General features: G+C 41.7%; 1 protein-coding gene and 1 long non-coding RNA gene across 4 annotated transcripts in view; one reads left to right on the top strand and one right to left on the bottom strand.

Moving 5' to 3' along the window:
- Positions 1–9890: 9890 nt before the first annotated feature.
- LOC132378339 (uncharacterized) lies at positions 9891–17746 on the bottom strand. 2 transcript variants are annotated; one of them, XR_009506982.1, is made up of 3 exons: positions 17486–17746; positions 16687–16785; positions 9891–10132 (listed from the first exon to the last, which is right to left on the bottom strand). It is a non-coding gene; the product is annotated as an uncharacterized LOC132378339 (long non-coding RNA). The 2 variants fall into 2 exon arrangements; XR_009506981.1 differs by lacking the exon at positions 9891–10132 and adding an exon at positions 10141–11083 and having other exon boundaries at positions 17486–17745.
- A 50-nt stretch (positions 17747–17796) lies between these two features.
- LOC132378331 (chloride channel protein 2-like) overlaps positions 17797–24731 on the top strand; it is a 506358-nt gene continuing 499423 nt past the window's right edge. For both annotated transcript variants that reach the window (XM_059945154.1, XM_059945148.1), the window contains exon 1: positions 17797–17903. In XM_059945154.1, coding sequence (XP_059801137.1) covers positions 17853–17903 — 51 coding nt within the window. In that variant the 5' untranslated portion in view covers positions 17797–17852. The remainder of the gene's footprint in view (positions 17904–24731) is intronic.

The raw sequence follows: 24731 nt of genomic DNA, 5'->3' as shown, positions 1-24731 counted from the left end.
TCACCTCTTCTTTAGTTATTGTCCAATGATTATCATTGTGCAATTATTAAACCAATTGTTTAAAAACTTTATCACAAAAGAACAAATATAAAAATTCTCCAGAACAATGGCCATCAATACAATTACAATTTTACCTTGAATGGTAATATGATTTAATTTATGAAAGAATTACTGAAGGAATGTCAAATATCCAGCTTTCATTATAAGGAATGTTGAACTTTTGACCTTCATCACAAATCATTTGATACTGCTTACTTTTCACAAACCTGTAATGAAGTGAATCTTAAAGTTTCTTAAAGTTTAGCTAGGACTTCAAGAGTAGACATATTTTAATTAATTATTCCAGTGTCTGTAGGTGTCTTTCAATTTGCTGTTCACAAAGATTAGAACAGCCAACCAAATGACCTTTATTAAAAGCAGGGAACACCCATCTGCTTGTAAACATGTATCAAAAATTATACCACATTAATGTCAAAATTACACATGCATCACATTCACATTACACTGATTTTTATTGAAAACAAATGTAAAATGGCCCAAACATTTTATTTTCAATAATTATACATCAGGTTAAATATATATTCATATACATAATGATTTTCAACTATAAAATCAGTCAAGAGATGGGTCTTTATAACATTTAACAGCACATCAACTGCAAGGATATTTGTTCAAATCCGGCAGGTGGTCTCAATTTTAATGGATTCTCCCCGTCTCTGGGTTGTCCATCGATATTTTCAATGGTTCCATTTAATATCAGAGATATGTATACAATCTGAAATTCTTGTTCTTCACAGACATCCACGAAAACAGAAGAGCAGCCCAAAGAATGAGTAACAGTAAAAACATTAACCCCAAAGCCCCCTACACTGCCCTCCCACTTCTGCACAAGCAGCTGCAAAGCAATGACCCCCTCCCACTTCTGCAAAAGAGCATCAGCACCCTCCTTCCACCGAGCAAGCTATAGCACAGCCCCCAATAAAGACCATGATCTGCAGTCCAACAAAAACTAATCATTCACCCCACAGTTTGACATGACACAGGCTCTGTCTCTCCCTCATAAAGGGACAGAGAGGTGTTACCCTTTCACAGCTGGAGGGGAGACATAACAAAACAACTCGCTGATTTGCAATGATGAAGTCTGCTCTTTTTTATGAGAGAGGGAGAGGGAGAGAGGGAGAGAGAGAGAGAGAGAGAGATTTGTCAAGTACAAAGCCTTGGAACCGCAAAGGCACACTCGCATTCGAGACTGCATCCTTCGGATATCAAAAAGCAGCCAGTCGTCAGAACACTGGGAGCAAGATCCACCACTGCAGAGAAACGGAGTCTGAGTGTAACTCTAGGTCACGGTTTCCGACAGAACCCCATCCACCCTGAAAAGGAAAAAGAGAGACATTAAAGGTAGAAATTAAGTTGTTTCTGCAGATGATGTCAAAGGAGTCACCATTGAAGCCCCGTGTCCCTCCCCATTCTTAACTTCCAGTACCTCCTAATCCACATCTCGTACAGTATTGAGTACATCATAGAACCTGATCTGTACTTAATCCCAGTCTTACCCTGTACATCTTGTTTGCTCCTTGGTTATCATATACCTGTACAAAAGAACAACATGGAACTTTTATACATCTTTATTAAATAGTTCCCAACCCTCAGCACTTCTTCATTCTCCTCATGGTTCCATCTTGCCAATTCTCCATGGCCTGGTGATTGGACTATGACAGTGGCTCTCATCGGAAATCTTTTCCCATAGTTTTCTATCTCTTCATCTGGGTCCAATTCCTTTCATCCATCTGTCCTTCAAATTTGGTCTATGCCAAACTCAGCTGAGTTATTACCAGCTAGATGGAGGGTAGCTTTGCTAGAGTGTAAGCTAGTGCTCTACAAACATAGAAAATAGGAGAATCTGGGCATTTGGGTCTTTTCTACCACAGATGATCACGGCTCTCATTAACTTCTGTACACTGCTCCTGCTTTGTTCTCACATCCGTTGGTCATCTAGCATTACCAATTTCTTGAATATAGAACAATAGAACACTACAGCACAGTACAGGCCCTTCAGCCCTCCATGTTGTGCCGACCCACATAATCCTTAAAAAAAAATGTACTAAACCCACACTACCCCATAACCCTCCATTTTTCTTTCATCCATGTGCCTGTCCAAGAGGGTCTTAAATACCCCTAATATTTTAGCCTCCACCACCATCCCTGGCAAGTCATTCCAGGACCTCACAACCCTCTGTGTAAAAAAAATCTTACCCCTGATGTCTCCCCTAAACTTCCCTCCCTTAATGTTGTACATATGCCCTCTGGTGTTTGCTACTGGTGCCCTGGGAAACAGGTACTGACTCTCCACCCTATCTACGCCTCTCATAATCTTGTAGACCTCTATCAAGTCCCCTCTCATTCTTCTACGCTCCAAAGAGAAAAGTCCCAGGTCTGCTAACCTTGCTTCATATGACTTGTTCTCCAAACCAGGCAACATCCTGGCAAATCTCCTCTGCACCCTCTCTATAGCTTCCACATCCTTCCTATAATGAGGTGACCAGAATTGAACACAATACTCTAAGTGCGGTCTCACGAGAGATTTGTAGAGTTGCAACATGACCTCTCTACTCTTGAACTCAATCCCCCTGTTAATGAAGCCTAGCATCCCATAGGCCTTCTGAACTACCCTATCAACCTGTGCAGCAACCTTGAGGGATAATATGGATTTAAACCCCAAGGTCCCTTTGTTCATCCACACTCTTAAGTAACTGACCATTAATCCTGTACTCAGTCTTCTGGTTTGTCCTTCTAAAATGCATCACCTCACACTTGTCTGGATTGAACTCCATTTGTCCTTTTTCTGCTCAACTCTGCAGCCTGTCTATATCCTCTTCAACAACCTACAGCTCCATCCACAACTCCTCCAATCTTCGTGTCATCCACAAACTTACTCACCCATCCTTCCGCCTCTACATCCAGGTCATTTATAAAAATCACAAATAGAAAGGGTCCCAGGACAGATCCCTGAGGCACTCCACTAGTCACCGACCTCCAGGCAGAATACTTTCCTTCCACAACTACTCTCTGCTTTCTTCCTTTAAGCCAACTTTTTATCCAAATAGTGAAAGTTCCACTTATCCCATGCCTCATGACTTTCTGGATGAGTCTCTCATGAGGAACCTTGTCAACTGCTTTGCTAAAGTCCATGTACACCATATCCACTGCCCTACCCTCATCAATTTCTTTGGTTACCTCATTAAATATATTTAATGACTTGGCCTCTGTGCAGGGGAATTCCACAGTTTCTGCACCGTCAGAGTGAAGAAACTTCTGCTCACAGTTCTAAATGGCATACACTGTATTCCAGGGCTTTGACCCTTCTCTTTGAATTATCCAATCACCAGAAGCATGTACCTTGCCTCTAGTCTGTTTAGTCCCCTCTCATTCTTCTGTACTCCTGAGAATAATGATATTATCAACCCAATCTCTCCTCACAATCTATCCTACCATTCCATGAATCAGTCTAGTAAAACGGTGGTTACATTCCTTCCAATGCAAGAGCATCTTTCCTCAAATAAAGAGACTTACGCTGCATGACAGAAACACTCTCACTAAGACAGGTACGGCTGCAGCAAGTGATCCTTGCTCCTGTATTCAAAATCTCTTGCAAAGAAGGACAACATAATAGTAGTATTCCTAACTAACTACTTTCTGCATTGTAACACTTGACCTCAAAGACTCATGTACAAGGACACTCAGCTCATGTTTAGGTTTCCTATCTGCTAACCAATCACCATACAGATAATGATCTGACTTCCTGTTTTTAGAACCAAAGTTGATAAATTCACATTTCTTCGCATTAAACTGTATCTGCCATATACTTATCTACTCACCTGTCTAAATTACATAGGAGTCTCTGCTTCCACTTCACAGCTCACACTCCTCCCAGTTTTGTGTCACATGCAAACAAGCAAATGTTAGATTTATTTCTCATATACTAATTTTTGATTTACAGGTATCAAGAATAATTGGGCCCAATCACTGCCTGCCACCCGGGAAAATAAAATATTTATTCCTGTTCTCTGTAACTATAACGTAACTAGGCGGCACAGTAGCGTCGTGGTTAGCACCAGGCTTTGCAGTATAGGTGACCCAGGTTCAATTCCCACTGCTGCCTTTAAGGAGTTTGTACGCTCTCTCTGTGACCGCATGGGTTTCCTCTGGTGCTCTGGTTTCCTTCCACAGGCCAAAGAAATATCTGTTGGTAGATTAATTGGTCATTGTAAATTGTCCCCTGATTACGCCAGGATTAGATTAGGAGATTGTCGGGTTACATGGCTCAAAGGGCTGAAAAGGCTTTTTCCCAATAAAAAAAAACATTTAAAAAGACTCCAGGAGATTTATTAAATGTGATTTCCCTATGCTGACTTTGTCCAAACCTGTTGATGTCTCCCAAGTGATCTGTTATTTCATCTTTATTATATACACTAATATTTCTCAAGGATGTCAGGTTAACTGGTCTGTAATTCATTTCTTCTCCCTCCCTTGTAGTCTATTTCAAGCTGCATCAATGCTCGTGTTCTGCTTCTGCAATGTACTGTGGCTCTGTAATCAAGTAATACTACTTAGCCTTCTGTTTCTGCATGACCGTGAAGAAATGATAAAGACCTCGAGATGTCTGTTGTATTTTGTCCATGGTAGATGGAAAGATCTTAGGGGATGCTTTAACTCCATGGGGTATTAATAACCAGGTATCTATGACTCTCTAAATCCAAGTTCAACCGTGCATGGGCTTGACATTCATACAGCGTGCTAAAATATTAAGTCTCTGCTAACACTGTGAATAACTTTTATAGTTTTGGTAAGGACTACTTCCCACTATATAATTATTCCCTTTTCCCAGTGTGAGGGATGACTATCAATAAGGCTGCCCGTTCACTATATGAACCTTTAGCGATACCTCATTCTTTTCTATCAGGCACATTTTGTCCTGTGTATGTGGCCGAAAGCCAAAGTGAATTGATCTCAGCTGATAACAAATAGGCTTAGCTCCTGGACGATTGTGAATGTAAGCCTTGTACCCCATAATCATGTTGTATGGACGAGTAAGAAGGTGTTGTTAGCAGCAAAGGTATTTGTAGACCACAGATATTGTTACAACACTATTGCTTTTTTGCCCCGTTAGCAGGCATTGGCTGTAACCAATCCACCCCATGAGTGCTCACTAAAGGTCACGAACCTGAACCTTCACCTTGGTTTCTCTCTCTACAGCTTCCTGACATGCAGAGTATTTCCAGCGTTGGATCCATTTTCTTTCCACAGTGATGATGTGTTTGCAATTCCACTGTGTGAAGATTACCACAGCAGTCACCAACATACAATTGTAATGTATTTGTGCAGGAAATACTTTGCAAGTAAGGTGCTCCGAAATACATTTTGGTTTTTTTTTATTATTGTGCCTCCAGCCACTAATACATTTTTCAGTTCAAGTGGTCTCAGACGATTGTGGTGTTGCCCACTGAACCATGTACAATAACTTACTTGGATCACAAAACAGGGTTTTCCCATGAGAAGAGTAAGTGAGCTTTACCTCCATTGTAGAGAAGCATAATCAAAATGGGAGCAGGAGTAGGTCATTCAGCCTTTCAAACCCCCTCTGCCATTTTATGTGAGCATGGATGATTATCCAAACTTGAGAACCTGGTTCAGCTTTCTCCTCCTATTCCTTGATCCCTCTCACCTTTTGAAAAAATACTGTACACAACGCATCTCTGAACATTCTAATTACTTGGCTTCAGTTGCTTGATGTGGTAGAGAAATCCTCAAATCCTCAGGTTCCTCACTGTCTAAGAGAAGGAATTTCTGTTCAAAAATCTGGTATTCGTCCCTTGCCCCATATAATGTTCTATGAAAGACACATCCTATACTTCCAGCTCTTAGTAAAAGTGGATGTCTAATGACATGCACTGAGTTGGAGGTGTATGACAAATCTGCACACGTTTGAACCGTGTAAGATCCACATAATATTTGTACTTCCATCTAATTTTTATGAATACAGCATCCAGTCAGTACCGGCTGCCTTACTTATTCGATAAAAACCCCAGAATAGAATTTCAGAATTACCTGGTGCTGATCGAAGCCATTTCTTCATATATTAATATTAAAGGAAGATGTTGATTGATCCCAATTACTTTTGAAATGTACTTGAATAGTTTGGATGGAGCATGGAAGAGTTTTCTGATTTTCTGACATGCCTCTTGATGCCCTTATTGGCTCGATGGAATGGCAGAGCAAGGTCCTGTCTTCCAAGGTTTGCAGGAAATATCTAGGTCTATACTGAAGTGACAGTGAAAATCTGTAATACTTCTCCCCTCCCGTAAATGATATCCAAAAGCAACACAAACAAAAGCAAAATTTTGGCATCAGTATACCTCCAGTTGCCTCGTGACCTCTAGGAGATGGAAACCACAAAATCTGGGGATAGATGCAGGTTTGGATTTCTTTCACTAGAGTTAGTGGTCTGAGTAGCGTTACCTTAGAGCAGTAAAAAAAAAACGATGTTGGTATGGCACTACAGGTATAGGCAAGCCAGTCATGAGCCCTGATGAAAGGTCTTGGCCTGAAACGTTAACTTTTTATTCCTCTCCATGGATGCTGCCCCACCAGCTGAGTTCCTCCAGCATTTTGTATCTGTTACTCTGAATTTCAGGATCTGCTGAATTTCTTGTGCTGGAGGAAAGACTGATGCTTTCTCCTTATTATTGGTGTTCCAGCTTGGCTTCTCACTTCATGATGAGATTTTGGATGAAATGAGTCATTTCATACTGGGAAAATGATAATGCTCCTGGAGACACTGGGAAATGGGCACTCAGTCTTGTTGAAAGGGGCTGGAAAGAATCTGTAATAATCTCAGTGGTATTATGTCCTCCTTCTATTACACTCAATTAGCCATAGCTTCTTGGATTCTATTGATTTCTAGGAATCTTGTTTGCTCTCTTTGTTCTATTTTAAATACAAATCACAAACTAATTGCTGTCCAATGAGAGCTCAATGGGAATCCTACGGAAAGGAGATATTAATATCCATGATTCTGTGTGTGTGTGTGTGTGTGTGTGTGTGTGTGTGTGTTGGGGGGGGGGAATGCATGTGGGGAGGAGAGGAAATTGCAGTATTGGTGGGAGTAGATGGTCCTCTTCTATGGCATCCATGGAATGTAATAAATAATAATACAACCACCTCCTCTTAATGTCATCCTTGGTCTGTGAACTGAGAAACCTCGCCACCGTGTCCAGTGCCGAATCGACAAAGATCAAAAACATGCTGCAGACCGGACTGTTATGGATTGGACTATCCCAATCAAAACTTCTGATATATGTAGCAGTGGAAACAACATATGTGGGAGAATCAATAGAAAAAGGTTGATGCATAGTTTATAATTTCCCATCCATTCATATTCCATGGTAGGATAAATCTTGGGTGTACTACTGGACTGTTATGAGATTGCTTGCAGTCTTTGTCTTCCTCAACGGAATGAAGTTTCCTTGTGAGGATTCCCAGCTGATAAATTGGCTTAGTTGTAGCAAGAGTTATAGCAACACTGTGTATTGTAACTTGGTGCACTTACTCCTTAATGGTCGTGAAGCACCATCAATAACTCTCGGAGACGTGAGGCGAGATATAGGCTTTTATTCGCTGGAAGAGAGCAGTCAGCAGCAAGAGATCCCCACACGACATCCTGGAGACTAAGGGAGGAGCAGTGCCTCCAATCACCATTATACCAGGGTCTGTGGGAGGAGCCATAGGAGCAGTCAGCGGGGGGGGGGGGGGGGGGGGGGCGTCCAGACAGGTATATGTAGTAAATCCTCTTCCTCTTGGAAACAATTTGTTTTTCTGCTCGAGCATTAATGCTAGAAGTAATTTTAGGATTATACTGTTTACACAAGGGATGCTGTGTAAAATGAATTCTGTGCACAATAATATAAGGAAGTTGGCCAAGCAATACAACATTAACCAGACATTTCTTTAAGTTTGAGAAATGTTTTGAAACAGCTTAATATTAAAGTCACCTATTTGGTGAGAACAGTTTGCTGCTTAAGGGCTATGAAATAGTATCTGGCTTTTTTCACTGGTCTCTATTCATTGGAGTGTAGAAGGTTGAGGGGGGATTTGATCGAGGTATTTCAAATTTTGAGAGGGATAGATAGAGTTGACATGAATAGGCTGTTTACATTGAGAGTAGGGGAGATTCAAATGAGAGGACATGATTTGACAGTTAGGGGGCAAAAGTTTAAGGGAAACACGTGGGGGTATTTATTTACTCAGAGAGTGATAGCTGTGTGGAATGAGCTTCCTGTAGAAGTAGTAGAGGCCAGTTCAGTTGTGTCATTTAAGGCAAAATTGGATAGGTATATGGACAGGAAAGGGCTGAGTGCAGGTAGGTGGGACTAGGTGAGATTAAGAGTTCGGCGGACTAGGAGGGCCGAGATGGCCTGTTTCCGTGCTGTGATTGTTATATGGTTATATGGTTTTCCAAACTAGAGCAGCCTCGTGGCCCAATACATTGAGAGGGGAAATATTCATTACCCACTGGAATCTGCATGGCTGCATTGATAGCTAAAACCATAAGTTATTTGCATTAGGGAGTGCTTTGTGATGGCCAGCATTTTCACTTGGAGTCATCAGCTGTCACTGCTTGTAGCTCAGCCCATCCCAGTCTTCCGCCTGAATTTGGCCAAATACAGAAGTCTGGCACATCTGATCTCCTGCTCTGCTGTGGTGCTTATTATCGAATCTTGTGGCGGAACCTTTGCACATTAGAGGGAAGAGCCAGATCCACTTAACATTTGGCACCTTAACTTTATGGCAGATTGATCTTGTGTACAAGTGGTAATCCCATCATTTCAATGACATTGCCAACTCTGGAAAAGGGAGGCTATATTTTTTGACTTTGCTCATTTTAACAGTACAGAACCAAAAAAGATCATATATATATATATATATATATATATATATACACACACACACACACACACACACACACACACACACACACACACACACACAACACCATAATCATGAACTCTGGTTTGGATCATGTATTCTTAGGAATTCCTGGTTTTATCTCCATCACCGATTTGTAAACAGGGAACAGCTTTAATTTCAGCCGCAAGGCATCTGAATAAACAAGGCTCTGCAGTTTCAACTCAATAAATGAATAACTTACATTAATAAAATATTTGAAGCTTGACTAAACTTCACTGTTGTTCTTGTGCCGAAATAAATAGGCAGAAGGGAAGGTGAAGTGGGGAGGGGGTCAAATTGACCCCAAGATAACACACTTGATAATGGAATACAGGCCTTTCCTTTGGACTTCAGCAGCAATGGCAGCTACCACTAAAAAACCTCTCAAACTGTGACATGAAATTTGCTTATTGACAGGAAAAAAATGTCAATTTTATTTATTAAAATTTTCTTTCTTTACTTTTTTCTTACTTTCTCTATCTATCTACATATTTATTTGTATTTATTTTGCATTTGCACAGATTGTCTTCTTTGCCACATTGGCAGTGTGTCAGTCATTATGTGCAGGTTTTCATTGATTCTATTGGATTTCTTTGTTCTAATGTGAATGCCTGCAAGAAAATGAATCTCATAGTACAGTATAAGAGATATATGAGACAGTATATGTCTGGTAATAAATTTATCTTGAAATTTGAACTTTGAATGCTTCGAAGTTAATTACCATTCCCAGTGATGACCCTTGAGTGGCAGGTAGCTATTCCACACAATGGTGATTCTCAGTTACTCACTCTCACCTAAATCCCAACAATAGTGCTGTTGTTAATAATAATAAACCTTCACAGCATATTAAAATATTCAAACATCTGTATCACAACTTTAATAATTAGGTTTTGTCTAAGTTTGCCCATTGTATTCAAATGAAATCAAGCAATTGATCAGAAAGTACAAGAGAAAGAGATTCTGCACAGCAACTTGACAAAGAATTGCCCAGGTCAGCAATGTTCTGAGTGGAAGATTAAGGATGACATTCAGAATCTTTGTTGTGTCAGGGTACACTTAGCAGCCAGTATTCTCACTTCTGGATCAGATCTGGATTGGTTTAATCTTCCCAGATGCTTTAGCATTTCTAAGAATTAACAGAAATGATAGTGCTGTGTTGTATAATCTTCTAGAAATAGCCCCTGCTTCTCTCTTTGCCAGTAATTTTAAAATATCATTTATTATTTGAAAAAGAACAAATGAGATACAGGCAAGACCTTACCCACATTTTTACCACCAACTAACACAATTAAAATGCATTGATTATTTTTATAACACGTTGCTAGGTGTGGGAGTTACTATAAGATCATTACACTTTACAAAATAAACAAAAAAGGCCTTATGAACTCTGGCCTTCATACACAAAAGAATGAAGTGCATCGAATTAATATCACAGTTTTTCAAAGTCCTGGTTAGATTATACTTGGATAATTCTCTGAGTAGATTCAGATCCACACTCTGGAAAGAATATATTGATCTTTGAGAAAGTGCACCAAAGCTTTACTTGAATAACAGCTACATACTAACTGCTGAATTACAAAAGAAGATTACGCTATTCTCTGGAATTTAGAAGTTTAATCATGGACATTTTAAATGTACAAAACAGGAAGAGAAATTGTTAAATATTTAGAGGATCTATCTCTATTAATTGAAGTTTGCAGTGCTACATTTGGGGTTAGGTTTATTAAGAACGAAGTTAGAAACTATTTCAAGTTCAAAGTGCAATTTATTATCTGAGTACATACATGTCACCATATGCATCACTGAGAATCTTTTTCCTGTGGGCAAACACAGCAACTTGAAACTGGTCAGAAACTTGAGACAGTGCAGCAGTTCAAATACTTGGGGGTAATCATCAGTGATGAAGGATCAAGACCAGAAGTCCTGGCAAGAGCCACACAGACAATGACTGCACTATCCAAACTCAACAATATGGAGGGATAGCAACATCACCATGAAGTACAAGATCAGACTCCAGTGTTCTTTGCTATTCTCCATCTTCCTGTACGCATGCGAGACATGGACCCTCACAGTGGAGCTACAGAGGAAGATACAGACATTGGAAATGAGATGCCATCGCAACATCTTGGGCATCTCATACTTGGACCACATCACAAACGAGCAGGTCCGCAAGACCATCCGGCACCACATTGGCCCTCCTGAAGACCTTCTCACAACGGTGAAAAAAAGGAAGCTGAGATGGTACGGTCACGTAACAAGATCCAGTGGCCTTGCAAAGACCGTTCTACAACGAAATGTGGAGGAGAAAAGGAGAGGCAGACAGAGGAAAAGATGGATGGACGACATTAAAGAATGGACAGGGAAAACATCTGCGGTGACCCAGGCCCTGGCACACAACCGTGACAGATGGAAAAGACTGGTGCAAAGCTTGGCATGACGGTGCCCCGACGACTCCACCAGGAGTGAAGGGCACAAGAAGAAGATACTCAGTGAATCTATAGAATAGCAATTGTAAACAGGATCAATGAAAGAGCAAGAGCATAGGAGGCAATAAACTGTGTAAATGCAAATATAAGTAAATAGCAATAAATAATGAGAACATGAAAGAACTAGAGTCCTTAAAGGGAGATCATTGGTGGTAGGAATATCTCAATAGATAAGTGTAGTTATCCTCTTTTGTTCAAAAGCCTGATGTTTGAGGGGTAGTAACTGTTCTTGAACCTGGTGGTGTGGTTCCTTAGACATTTGTACTTTCTACCTAATGGCAGCAGTGAGAAAAGGGCATGACCTGGGTGGTGAGGATCTTTGACGATGGATGCTGCTTTCCTACGACAGTGTTTCATGTTGATGTGCTCAGTGTTTTGGAGAGCTGATGATGTACTGAGCCAAATTCGCTCTTTTACCAGATTTTCCATTCAAAGACATTGGTCTTCCCATAACAGGCTGTAATACAGCCAGTCAGCACACTTTCCACTACACATCTATAGAAGTTTGTCAGGGTCTGTGATGTCATGCAGAATCTCCACAGACTCCTAAGGAATTAGAGGTGTTGTCTTGCTTTCTTTGCAATTACATTTATATGATGGGTTGAGGACAGGTCCTCTGAGATAGAGATACCCAGGAATTTGAAGAGAGTGGTATAAATTTGGAATTCTCTGGCAACTTGTTTTCCCACACTAGATCAATTATATATTAAATCTGATATTAATAGATTTATGTAAACCAAAATTATTAAGGAGTACAGGGTAAGGAAGTTGGTCATGCATAGTCAAACAAGAGGAGCGGCTTCGAGCTATTGGCTGCCCTACTTAGATTCCTATGCACTGGCTAAAATGTTTCCTCATAGTAGAGAAGCTCTAAAATAGTTAATTATCTGTGAACACACACAAAATGCTGGTGGAATGCAGCAGGCCAGGCAGCATCTATAGGAGAAGCACTGTCGATGTTTCGGGTCGAGACCCTTCGTCAGGACTAACCGAAAGGAAAGATACTAAGAGATTTGAAAGTAGGAGGGGAGGGGGAAATGCGAAATGATAGGAGAAGACCGGAGGGGGTGGGATGAAGCTGAGAGCTGGAAAGGTGATTGGCAAAAGTGATACAGAGCTGGAGAAGGGAAAGGATCATGGGATGGGAGGCCTCAGGAGAAAGAAAAGGGGAGGAGAGCACCAGAGGGAGATGGAGAACAGGCAGAGTGATGGGCAGAGAGAGAATAAAAACAAACAACTAAATGTGTCAATGATGGGGTAAGAAGAGGAGGAGGGGCATTAACAGAAGTTAGAGAAGTCAATGTTCATGCCATCAGGTTGGAGGCTACCCAGATGGAATATAAGGTGTTGTTCCTCCAACCTGAGTGTGGATTCATCTTGACAGTAGAGGAGGCCATGGATAGACATATCAGAATGGGAATGGGACGTGGGATTAAAATGTGTGGCCACTGGGAGATCCTGTTTTCTTTGGCGGACTGAGCGTAGGTGTTCACCGAAACGGTCTCCCAGTCTGTGTCGGGTCTCACCAATATATAAAAGGCCACACCAGGAGCACCGGACACAGTATGCCACACCAGCCGACTCACAGGTGAAGTGTTGCCTCACCTGTAAGGACTGTGAAATGTTTTGAAGTGTACGGGCAACATACAAGGACCTGCACTGATACTTGCAACTTCCTTTCTAAATTAACCTACATTGCAATGGTTGTCATGACCACAATTTAGAAGTTGTCAATTATTAATTGAATAGAACTCCCATTATTATCCATCTCTCTCATATTTCATGTTTGTGTATGGTTTCTAGGATTAGATGTTAGTTAGTAGGTACTTTTAAAAGCTTGATTACTGGGTGAACACTATTATACTGGTCCAAGGTCCTATTTCCCTGAATTCCTATCCAAGATACAGATGAAACATGGTGACTGTTCCACATTACCCCTGACATTAAGTAGAACTCTAATGCTGCTTGTGAAAATCATATAGAGAGAGAGAGAGAGCTTTGAGTTTGATGTTTACAGTGTTATTGGAGGTGCCTGTGCAAACCTGACATGGAATTGACATTGATAGTTCACACATTGTAGGCTCTATTGGTGTATTGAATAGACAATAGGTGCAGAAGTAGACCATTCGGCCCTTTGAGCCTGCACTGCCATTTTGAGATCATGGCTGATCATCTACTATCAATACCTGGTTCCTGCCTTGTCCCCATATCCCTTGATTCCCCCATCCATGAATGTTCTGACAAACCTCAGCAATCATGTAGATATGATTTCTGTAGCCATTTCTTAGTACAAGTGTTTCTCTCCCAGCTACAGAGGAGTGTTGCTACAGGATTCTATGTGGATGAAAGGGAATAGGAGTGTTCTTTTGGCGGAGAGCAATGCTGAAGAATACTACTTTCCAGAAACATGCTTTTTGAGTCTCCACTTTGGGGAAAGTGCAAGCTCTACTTTCTTACCTGGTGCAAAGGAAAGAAAACTAGCTGGAGCCTTGTGTTTGGGCTCCTCCCTAGCATACCAGGGACCGCAAATTATCCCATGTGGCCAAGTTCAATAGCAGCAGCCTGGATTCAGCCTGAGACTAAGAAGCATAGAATGCCCGTGACCCTAAACTCATGAAAAAGCAGTTACAGGAAATACAAGCTGCCTTTGAGGTCACTGTAGGTTACAATTCAGAGTGAGGATGGAATAACAGTTCTGAGTGTTGACCCTTCGAGCAGCATCAGAGTTAGAAAAAAAGTTGATTTGTAAGTAAATTAAAAAACACTGCTTTTCAAACCAACTGAACACCTCACTGCTGGCCAATCTCATGTGTTGCATCAGAGTTGTGGAAATTTGACACTGGAAATATGCTAAGGAGGCAAATTTCCTGCATTTTCCGCTACAGGTTAAAATTTTCAACGGCAAAGCATTATTTTCTTTCAAGTTACATGAACACATTTCTAGCCTAGTTTGTCTATTGTGAACCAGGTTATGTTTACAACTGCTTTGTACTTAAGCAACCTCAATTTACTTTTATTCGACGGAATGGACTCACGATGCCTGATCGCACAAACTGTGAACATACTTCTGTGTCATAGTTGTGCGGAGATTTTATAATTAGTTATTGCTCTCCTTTTCTTCCAGCTCTACTGTCAATTTCTTTGTCATACTGTTGCATTAAAACATAACCTCAAGCGCCATTATTTTCACTTCCCTTTACTCTTAGCTGGACTGGTTCTATCTGCAGATCATGCTTATTTAAATTATCCAAAGTTGCTGCTGTCCACTGCATTGTAATTGAAATATCAATAGTCTAAGGAAGTTACATCCTTATTCCATTTTGATGCTATTGCGATTGTGAAACCTGGCTACGTTCCTTAAATTTGCCAACACCAAGGAACACTCACTCCTTCTAACTGGAGAGATGACTACACAAATTACTCATTGTGTAGTGCACCATCAAGAGAAACTTAAAATTGGCACAAACCCATTGGGTGTCATCAGAGTTCATTAGATAACAGACCTATTACCTCTTATCTGCAAAGCACAACTAAAGTTTATTAAAAATAACACTAAGTTACAAATCACCACCATTAGTTTTATTAGGTTGCAACATTTAACTTACAACTCCTCATTAACTCTTGAACCTGGAGCATGTCAATCAGCAATAGATCTGAATCTTAAGCATACTGTAATCTTGAAACTATGCTGAGTTGTGTAAAACCTTCAGCAGAATAGGAATTGATGAGGCGGAATGTGGTTGGGAATCGGTTGGAGGACGTGGTTGAAACTGATAATCAGTCTCTTTCCCAATAACTGACCCCACTCCACTCTCGGAGAGAAAAAAATAGAGTGATATCGCTGAACTTAAAACAGGTTCACATTTAACAGGTTCTTAAGCTTGCAACTCAGCATATTAAAAACAGGCTGTATATTAAGGCACTTAATTGAATTTTTCTGTGGAATACAACCCAAGAATCAGAAATTTAAATGTTAGTGGCACTTCACCCTCAAATATACTGAGGTACTTTGACTGACTATTCAGAACAGCTTGTGATTTCTTCCAGGTTCCTGCCAGGGCAAAAAGGTGGACTGACTTTCCAAGGTATTTTCAGCGCAAGTGGGTTTGAGGGTTTTCTGTTCAAGGGGGGAAAAGCTGCACCAAATTGGGAAAGTACCCACTTTATACCTGCCTGATTTTACTCTCCATTGATTTTAGGCAGCCAGCTTCCACTGGGCAAGACTGGATTCAGAATTCCTCCAGTGAAACCAAAATCTTACAATTATTCATGGCTACAAACCTTGGCAGAGGCGATAGACTGATTTGGGTGTAGGGTGACATGGCAGCAGAAGGCCTGGGCAATTCTCTCCTCTTAGACCATAGAATCTATAGCACATTACAGGCCCTTTGGCCCACAATGTTGTGCTGACCATGAAAGCTACTCTAGAAATTGCCTAAAACTATGCCTCCTCATGTTAACCATTTCAGCCCTGAGAAAAAGCCTCTATCAACACAATCAATGCCTCTCATCATCTTATACACCTCTATCAGGTCACCTCTCATCCTCCGTTGCTCCAAGGAGAAAAAGCTGAGTTCACTCAACCTGTTTTCATAAGGTGCGCTCTCCAATCCAGGCAACATCCTTGTAAATTTCCTCCGCACTCTCCCTATAGTATCCACATCCTTCCTGCAGTGAGGTGACCAGAACTGAACACAGGGCTCCAACTGGGTTCTAATTAAGATCTTATATAGCTGTAACATTACTTCATGGCTCTTGAGCTCAATTGCACGGTTGATGAAGGCCAACACACCATACACCTTCTTAACAACATTGACAACCGCACAACCTTGATTAGCAACTCACCCAAACCAGACATGCAGTGGGGGTGGGGTGGGGTTGATGGTGCAGGCTTGAAGGGATTAGCTGGAGGTCAAAAGTCTGGTTTTGTTGGTCATATGATAGTTCATGGGGGAAGGCTTCAGAGATACGAAAGAAACAGAAGGGCTGATTTTCTTTAAAGAAAGCAGAAAGACCAGAGCAGCTTTCCAGCACAGGCCACAGTTTCATACCCTGTCAGTGGTTTTTGCTGTCAACTTAGGTGAACAGGTTTAGATTGAGCCGTGTGGGTCCAATGTGGATAGTTGGTGGGTGAGTTACTTGGAATTTCTAATTCCCAGTCTTTACCAGCTGGTTAAGAGTTAAAATCAATTACCAATACAATGAGAAACTGGAATCCACTTCTGTCCAAGGGTTTCTGCCGTTTCTTTGCCAAAGTTAACATTGGCCAGTGAGAAGGGCTCCTGAAGAAAATCTGTCAGAGACCAAAAGCAAAATTACCTGTTATCTGGGACATCTTTTGAACAATTCTAACAACTTACCCCCAGTACTCATGGCAGAGGTTAACTGAGCAAAAATAAAATAATCTGCTGGAGGGGCTGGGTAGGTCAGGCAACATCTGTCAAAGGAAATGCACAGTCAATACGTCCAGTTGAGACTCTTCGTCTGATCGATTTTTTTTCCCGTTTTCTCAGTTAGATTGAGGGTTTATATATACTTCGACCTAATTGCTGATCAGAATTTCCTTTCAGCACAAATGGGGCGAAGGCCATTCGGTATCTGAATTCTGCTGTTCTTGGCTTGTACTCAGTAAAAGAACTGCATAATAAATAAACAATGCTTCTCCTTATAGATGCTGCCTGGCCTGCTGTGTTCCACCAGCATTTTGTGTGTGTTGCATAATTGACGGCCTTGTTAACGTAATAAGAATTTCATCAAATTGTGAGGCATAGATATCAGATATTAATTTAAAAAATAACTATTCAACGACTTCCTAAGATTTCACCAGTAATGAACAAAAACACAACAAAAGCACGGTTTGTCTGGAGAGAGGGGAAGCAAACAAGCCAGTGAGAGAGAATGCCAGGGGGTATACAGTACTATTTCGATAGATCACAGACTAAAATGCTACTATTTAACGTCTCGCACGTCAGTTGCACTACGAAGACATTTACACCGTGAAAATATGCTGCATCTATCTCCAACACATCCTGCAGCGCTGGCGACAAATATCCGGAACTCCTCTCCCAATCAATGTGCTCCGCATTGTTAACCAACACGGGCCACGGGTGAGGAAGGGGGATTCCGAGTCGCCGGCTGACTCCGTCCAGCCGCCGATCCGGGGCGCTCGGCGACACAGCGCGTTAACAGAGGGCAGCAGAGGAGGGGAAGGTGCCCCCGCTTCAGCGCCGCGGCGGGGCGGGGCGAAGCGGCGACTGACAGGGAGCGCTCACCCCCTCTGCTGCTGCTGGCAAGTGGTGCGCTCCGCGGCTCGCATTGCCACAGTCGCGGGTCGCTCAGCGCTGCCCGGCAGCTGCAGACATGGCTGGAGTCGAGGCAACCCGGGGGGCGCTCCACTATGAACAAACTTTGGTACGAACTTTATTTTGTTATTAACCATTCTGTTACCGTTGGGCTAGCGTGGCTCCGCATTTGACTGAGTGACTAGCGCCGGCTCAGTTTCGTACGTCCCTGTCGCTTTAGTCTTCACGCGGTCTGCTGTCCGATCTTCCCCAGTGCAGCCGGAGTTTTGCTGCAGCGGTGTCGTTGGAGCATCAATTGAACGCTGCCAGATGTGAACACCGTTCTAGGCGCATGGACCACGCGTGTTCTTTCCAGCTAAAAGCTGGCCTTGTTAATTTGTCAAGAGTAGTACGGCAAACACACACTAGGAATTTTAATTTAGGATGGAATGGAATAACGTCTTGGTAACAAGGCAGAGGTAAATCGCGCCATTCGCAAAGACACATCCAGCGTTTTTAAGTTACTATCTGGGTAATAATTTCACGATCAGAAATAATGAAGTGAAGCTTTAAAACAGGGCTTTCCTATTAGAATTTTTAAGATTGTGCTCTAAAGGCCTCACCCTATGCCAATAATTGCTGGGATCAGTTGTTAATAAATCCTCTGAGCAACTATTTTGATTGCACATTCTCAGACTTGAGCTGAGAACTTTCCCCAGTGTTTTGTATCGTCTGGCAAATCTCAAAAATTGAAAGGGATTGTCATTTGATAAAGGAAAACAGCTATTTGGGAAGGATGTGCACAAATTATAGACTAGGAAATGTGAAAGAATGTAGGTTTAGCATTGCATTTCCCCAATTGAAGTATCCTCAAATTTAGTCTTGGCACTTTATCTTTGGGTGTAACATAAGTTTAAAGTGCAGTTTGTGCCAGTGATATTTGCTGGATGGTATGGGTTGTAAGGACAGATTCCATATGGTGACTGTGCTGTGGTGCTTGCCACCTGTCCAAGGTTGGCGTGTTTTTGTCCCAATGGGTTTTTGATAATTCACCTGTTTACAGGGGGAATGTTGCAAACCCATCTTCAGGAGTACGTGATGGCTCTGCTGTTACGTTCAGGAAGGACTGGTGCTCAGCTAAGAATGGTGACCAGTTTCTGGCCATCTTCCCCTTTATCTATCACCACAAAGGCTAACTTGCAGGTGTTTCCAACCTTTTTAATGCCATGAACCAATAGTATTAATCGAGGGGTTTGTGGACCCAGGTTGGGAACCCCTGGAAGGAAGTTAGATGTGTGTAAGCACTACTGACTGCAGGTTCCCTTCTAAGTCCTGTGTGTTGCTACTAAGGAATTAAAAGCTGCCTTCAACTGTTTTAGAGGATGTTGAGGACTTAATTTTTGTGGGTGGGGGGAGGTTAAGTCTGCAAAGCTTTCGTCTTGAGTGAGCAATGCCGGCTGTTCCTCCTTTGCTGTAATTTATAGGCATGGATGATCAGATACCTGCATTTATGCTTTCCAATTACTATATTATCTCACTGCTTTATTATCATTGCTGAATTCACCTCCTGGAGCTCATTATGATGGGGAGGCTTTTTGCAGAAGGACTGCACACCACATTCTTTGGCTACTGGTGTTAGTGATTCCTGCTTCCAAAAATGACTGAGGGAAATAAACTTTTATAAGACTTCCCTCAATCCTACTGCTATTAGTAAATGACCAAACTGTAATCCAAAGTCAAAGATTTAGTGTTAGTAGGCCTGCTACGCAAGTAAGCACTGGGAAGGCCTTTCTCCTTTGTCCCTAAATTGAGCTGTGTTCCCCCAGCAACAGACTCGATCTCTATGCCTTGCAACTGCCTGAAATGAGGTGTTTGCCTATTTCTTTCACCTGACTCTGATTGTGCTTCAGTTTATTTGCTGGTGGTTCTTTATCCTTTTTGTTTAACTTTTAAAACCTAAACACAATGCACCCTTAACCAGACTGCACCTTATCTCTAAGTATGAGATTATACCAGGTGCTGATGTCTGTCCTCTCAATTCCAGCAGGTCCTGGAGTTGTAGTGTCATACAGCACAGAATGGGTCATTCACCCCACTGTGTCTTCTGCACGTCCTCTGGACATCTGGCTAATCAGTGCGTTGTCAATTATTCTCATATTTGTTTTCCAGTCACTCCGTGGCACATACGTGTGTCTGTGCGTGAGTGTGAGTGTGTGTGTGTCTGTCTGTGTGTGAGTATGTGTGCGTGTGTATGTTTCATTCTCTTTTCCAGCTCTCAAAAATTGTTGGATATCTGTACTCTCAGCCATCCCTGAACTCTTCCACTGACTATAGCTATGGCCAATATTTCTAATGTTTGATTTTGTTTCTTAAGTCTCTCCTGCCTCTGCTTTTTAGTTAACTTTCAAGCACACGTTGTTGAAGATGAGGCATCCTCTTTCTGGGCCCTCCAAAGTTCTCTTTCAGTGGCCCTAATATCTCCTTGTCTTGCAGTCCCAAATTTCGTTTGAAACCACTCCTCTGCAGCATCCATGATGTTTCACTACGGAAAATTTCCATTAAAGCATAAGGTCGATTTGAAATATTAGGACAGGAAGTTTATTTTTGGTTCCCTGTGTACTGCTTGTAGGAATACTAGCCTCCTCATGCAGGCCAAAACATTTCTCTTGAGTCTTTGATTTCCAGATTTTCAGTTCACTTTCTTAGCTTTAGTTTGCCATTCTCCTGTGGTTCTCTTGCCATTCTCTTGTTGGTCTGTCCAACAATATCACTCATTAGCATTTTGCCATGTTTCATTATTGTTTCATCTTCATTTAATATATCCTGTGTGTTAGGGATTTTCCCTGTATCTTTAAGACTTTACAACTTGTCCAGTCATTGGAAAACTCATGTTTTAATTTTGTTACTGTTGGTGACTGTTGTGGGGGGAAAATACAGCAATTCAAGACCCTATTTTTTCCTGAGTTATCATAGACCATAAGATACGGCTGATTTATTATCCCTCTCAACCCAGTTCTTCTGCCTTTTCCCTGTAACCTTTGATGCCCTAACTAAGTAAGAACTGGTCAATCTTCGCTTTAAATATACTCAACGGCTTGGTCTCCACAGCCGAATGTGGCAATGAGTTCCACAGATTCAGCACCTTCTGGCTAAAGAAATCCTTAGCATCTCTCTTCGAAATGGATGTCCCTCTATTCTGATGCTGTATCCTCTGGTCCTAGGCTCACCCACAATGGGGATCATCCTCTCCAAATTTATTCAATCTAGGCCTTTCAGTATTCGATCAGTTTCAGTGAGATCCCTCTTTGGAGCAACATCTACGGAAGAAAGTGCAATTGATTTTTCAGGCCAAGACCCTGAAGGGCCTGCCGAAGGGTCTCGGCCTGGACCATCGATCATACTTTCCTCCACAGAAGCTGCCTGGCCTACTGAGTTCCTCCAGCATTTTGTGTGTGCTGCTTCTTTTAGACTTCATTTTAGGGATGCATCTATCCTGCACCTTCTGAGACTCCAGCCACAGCTGTTCTGCCACCATCACTGTTAGTGTCCCTTCCAGTCAACTTTTGCCAGCTCCTCTCTTAGGCCTCTGTCATTCCCTTTACTGCATCGTAATACATCTGACTTCATCTTCTCTCTCTCAAACTGCAGGGTGAATTCTATCATATTATGGTCACTGGCTCCTAAGGTTTCCTTTAACTTGAGCTCCCTAATCAAAACTGGTTCATTACACAACTTAATCCAGAATTGCCTTTCTCCCAGAGAACTCAACAACAAGCTGCTCTAAAAACCCATTTTGTCGGCATTTGACAAGGTCACTCTCTTGGGATCCAGCACCAACCTGATTTTCCCGAGCTTGCTGTATATTGAAATCCCAAATGGCTATTGTGGCATTGGCCTTATTAACTGCCTTTTCTACTTTCTGTTGAAATTTATATCCCACATTTTGACTCCTGTTTGGGGGTTAGTACATAGCTCCCACAAGAGTCTTTTTACCCCTTGCATTGCTCATCTCTACCCACAAAGATTCTACATCTTCTCTTCCTATGTCACCTCATTATTTGTATTTGGCTTTTTTTGCCAACAGAGCAATGCTACCCCCTCTGCCTACCTGCCTGTCTTTTCAATACAAGGTGTATCCTTGGATGTCACGCACCCAACTCTGATCTTCTTCATCCATGGCTCAGTAATGCTTACAACGTCATACCTGCCAGTCTCTAACTGGACTACAAGATCATCTACCTTACTTTGTATACACCTTCAGTCCTGTATTCATCATCCTTTTCAATTTTGCCTCCTTGTTACACTTCAACTCATCCTACTAACTGCAATTTTGCCCTGTCACCTGCCTGTCCTTTCTCACAGTCTCACTAATCACTACGTCGACTTGGGGACTAACTGCCCCATCCTTGTCCCTTTCACTCCAGTTCCCATCCCCTGATCACTTCTTTCCAGCAAGGACTGAGACCGAATGGGTACTTTCTATTTCCTTCCCCAAACATTTGTCATAACGTACTTCGGGCTGCGTATCAGCAGAATGATATTTGTATTATTATAGCGTTAGTTAATCTAGGGTTTTCTTTGGAACTCTTTAAAATGGGATCCTCTGTTTGTTTAGACACTGGATGTGCATCCTATTCAGCTATTGGCCCTTGTCACCAAACCACAATGTCCTTCAATGTTTAAGTGCTTGCTTCTTGTTGAGAAATACTCAGAAGCGTCCATCTTATAAACCATTTGAGCAGTGAATGTTGTGGTCACTGTAGTTGTACCGAGTGCTGCTTTCTGATCTGAATGAACTGGTTATGAATGGAAAATAGTGTCTCAAAGGTGGGGAAGAGGCCCAGGAGGTAACCATTGGTTGTTTTTGGAGCAACGATAAGACGCAATGATGAGTACTATATAAATCTGAGCACTACATTTCCTTGAGGAATATACAGTGGATCTGGTTAATTGGGACACATTGAGATTGGTACATTTTGGTCCAATGTAAGCAGCTGCCCCTATTAGTTGAAGTTTCATGGAAATAATAAGTTCTTAAAAAAGACTAACTTCCATTTGTGAATAACAATTTATGTATTTAAATGAAATAATGAACTAATTAGAAACCTTCCAATTCTACTACACTGTTATAAGTCTGTGTATTAGTTCCTAATTCCTATCAATGGAGAATTTCATCCAGTGTATGCTGATTGACTGTGAATGAACAAAATCAGCACAGACACCTTCATACTGCTTTCATAGAATACTTTCAAAAGTTGCATCCTTCAAATCTTCATTTTCATTGAAACATTTAACATGATTGTTGTTGCCTTCAAATTCTTCAAGGTTCGTAACTTGTTGAAGTAGTGAAATTGAATTTTTCATTTTTACTCCTGGCTTTTTCTGGCATCTCTATGCCTCAGCGCTGGAAAACAGTTCAGAATTGTCATACAGCTTGTTTCTCACCCCCTATCAGTGACAAAAATCACTGCTTTTTGAAGACAAACAGACACAATTGATGCTATTTAAAAGCTATTTGCTGTAAGCGTGGTGCAGTGTTTAATAGTCTCACAACTGCACACAACTGGTGCCAGTTAGAAACTGTTCGGAAACAGCCTCCTGTCCCAGTTAGCGGCATGGTGCCCCAAATAAACAAAGGGAATCCTGACTATTTTCTCAATTGGCTTTTGTTCTTTAAAAGTTGTCCTAAATGAGCGTCTGCCCCGATTTACCCATGGTCCAATTAATTGGAATCCACTGTATTATTATTGCCAGAGTTGTAATGCAGACAGCCCAGAAATGAATGTGAGCCTAGTGTGTTAGATGGGAAACCGGAGAAGGTAATCCAGTGAATCGTTTAAAATGGTTTGTTAGTTTAGCTTCTGTTATTTTTGAATGGCTTCCTAATCTTTACATTTAGTGAAGGCTATGGAACATAATTCATCCTAGTTTGAGGTTTGGACCAGCGGATAAAGTGAGAGAAAGGGACTGACCACAGAGAGCAAGCATTGACCTGATTGGCTGAATGGGACCCTTCTTTACTGTAATGATTGCAGTATCTTAAAATAGCCCACTTCCATTTCTGTTAAAATAATTTATTATGATCTTGCCACAGCCTGTCCTGAACCATTGTTTAGGTCTTTGTTAACTGTAGACTTGACTCTTTGGTGCAATTCCTTGTTCTACTCTTCGTAGTTGAACTTGTTTAAAAGTCTGTAGCCCATTTCCAAACTTGGTCCAGGTTGTGTTTCTCCCCATCACCTATGGCTCCTGTTTTTGCTCCTGATTAGAACATAGAACATAGAAATCTGCAGCACATTACAGGCCTTTTGGCCCACAATGTTGTGCCGATCACTAGAAGCTGCCTAGAATTTTACTACTGCATAGCCCTCTATTTTTCTAAGCTCCATGTATCTAACTAAGAGTCTCTTAAAAGACCCTTTTATATCTGCCTCTACCACATTGGCTGGCAGAGCATTCCACACACCCACCACTCTCTGTGTGGAAAAACTTAGCTCTGACATCTTCCCCCTCCCCCTCCCCCCCCCCCCCCACCACTATGCTCCCTCATGTTAGCCATTTCAAACCTGGGAAAAGGCCTCTGGCTATCCACACGATCAATGCCTCTCATCATCTTATACACCTCTATCAGGTCACCTCTCATCCTCTGTCGCTCCAAGGAGAAAAGGCCGAGTTCACTCAACCTATTCTCATAAGGCATGCTCCCTAATCCAGGCAACATCCTTGTAAATCTCATCTGCACTCTCATAGAATCTACATCCTTCCTGTAGTGAGGTGAGCAGAACTGAACACAATGTGTAACATTGGACATTCAGTTCCAACTACAACCATCCTTCAGCCACGATTCAGTGATGGCCACAGCATCATATCCAATAATCCGTAAAAGTGCAACAATATTTGAAAGCATCAAGTGGGATAAGTCACCAGGACTGGATGGGATGTACCCCAGGCTACTGTG

Source organism: Hypanus sabinus, chromosome 2 (assembly GCF_030144855.1).
Source record: "Hypanus sabinus isolate sHypSab1 chromosome 2, sHypSab1.hap1, whole genome shotgun sequence".
Lineage (NCBI taxonomy): Eukaryota > Metazoa > Chordata > Chondrichthyes > Myliobatiformes > Dasyatidae > Hypanus > Hypanus sabinus.
Note: the sequence above shows the minus strand (reverse complement) of the source record. Positions and strands in the feature narration are given on the sequence as shown.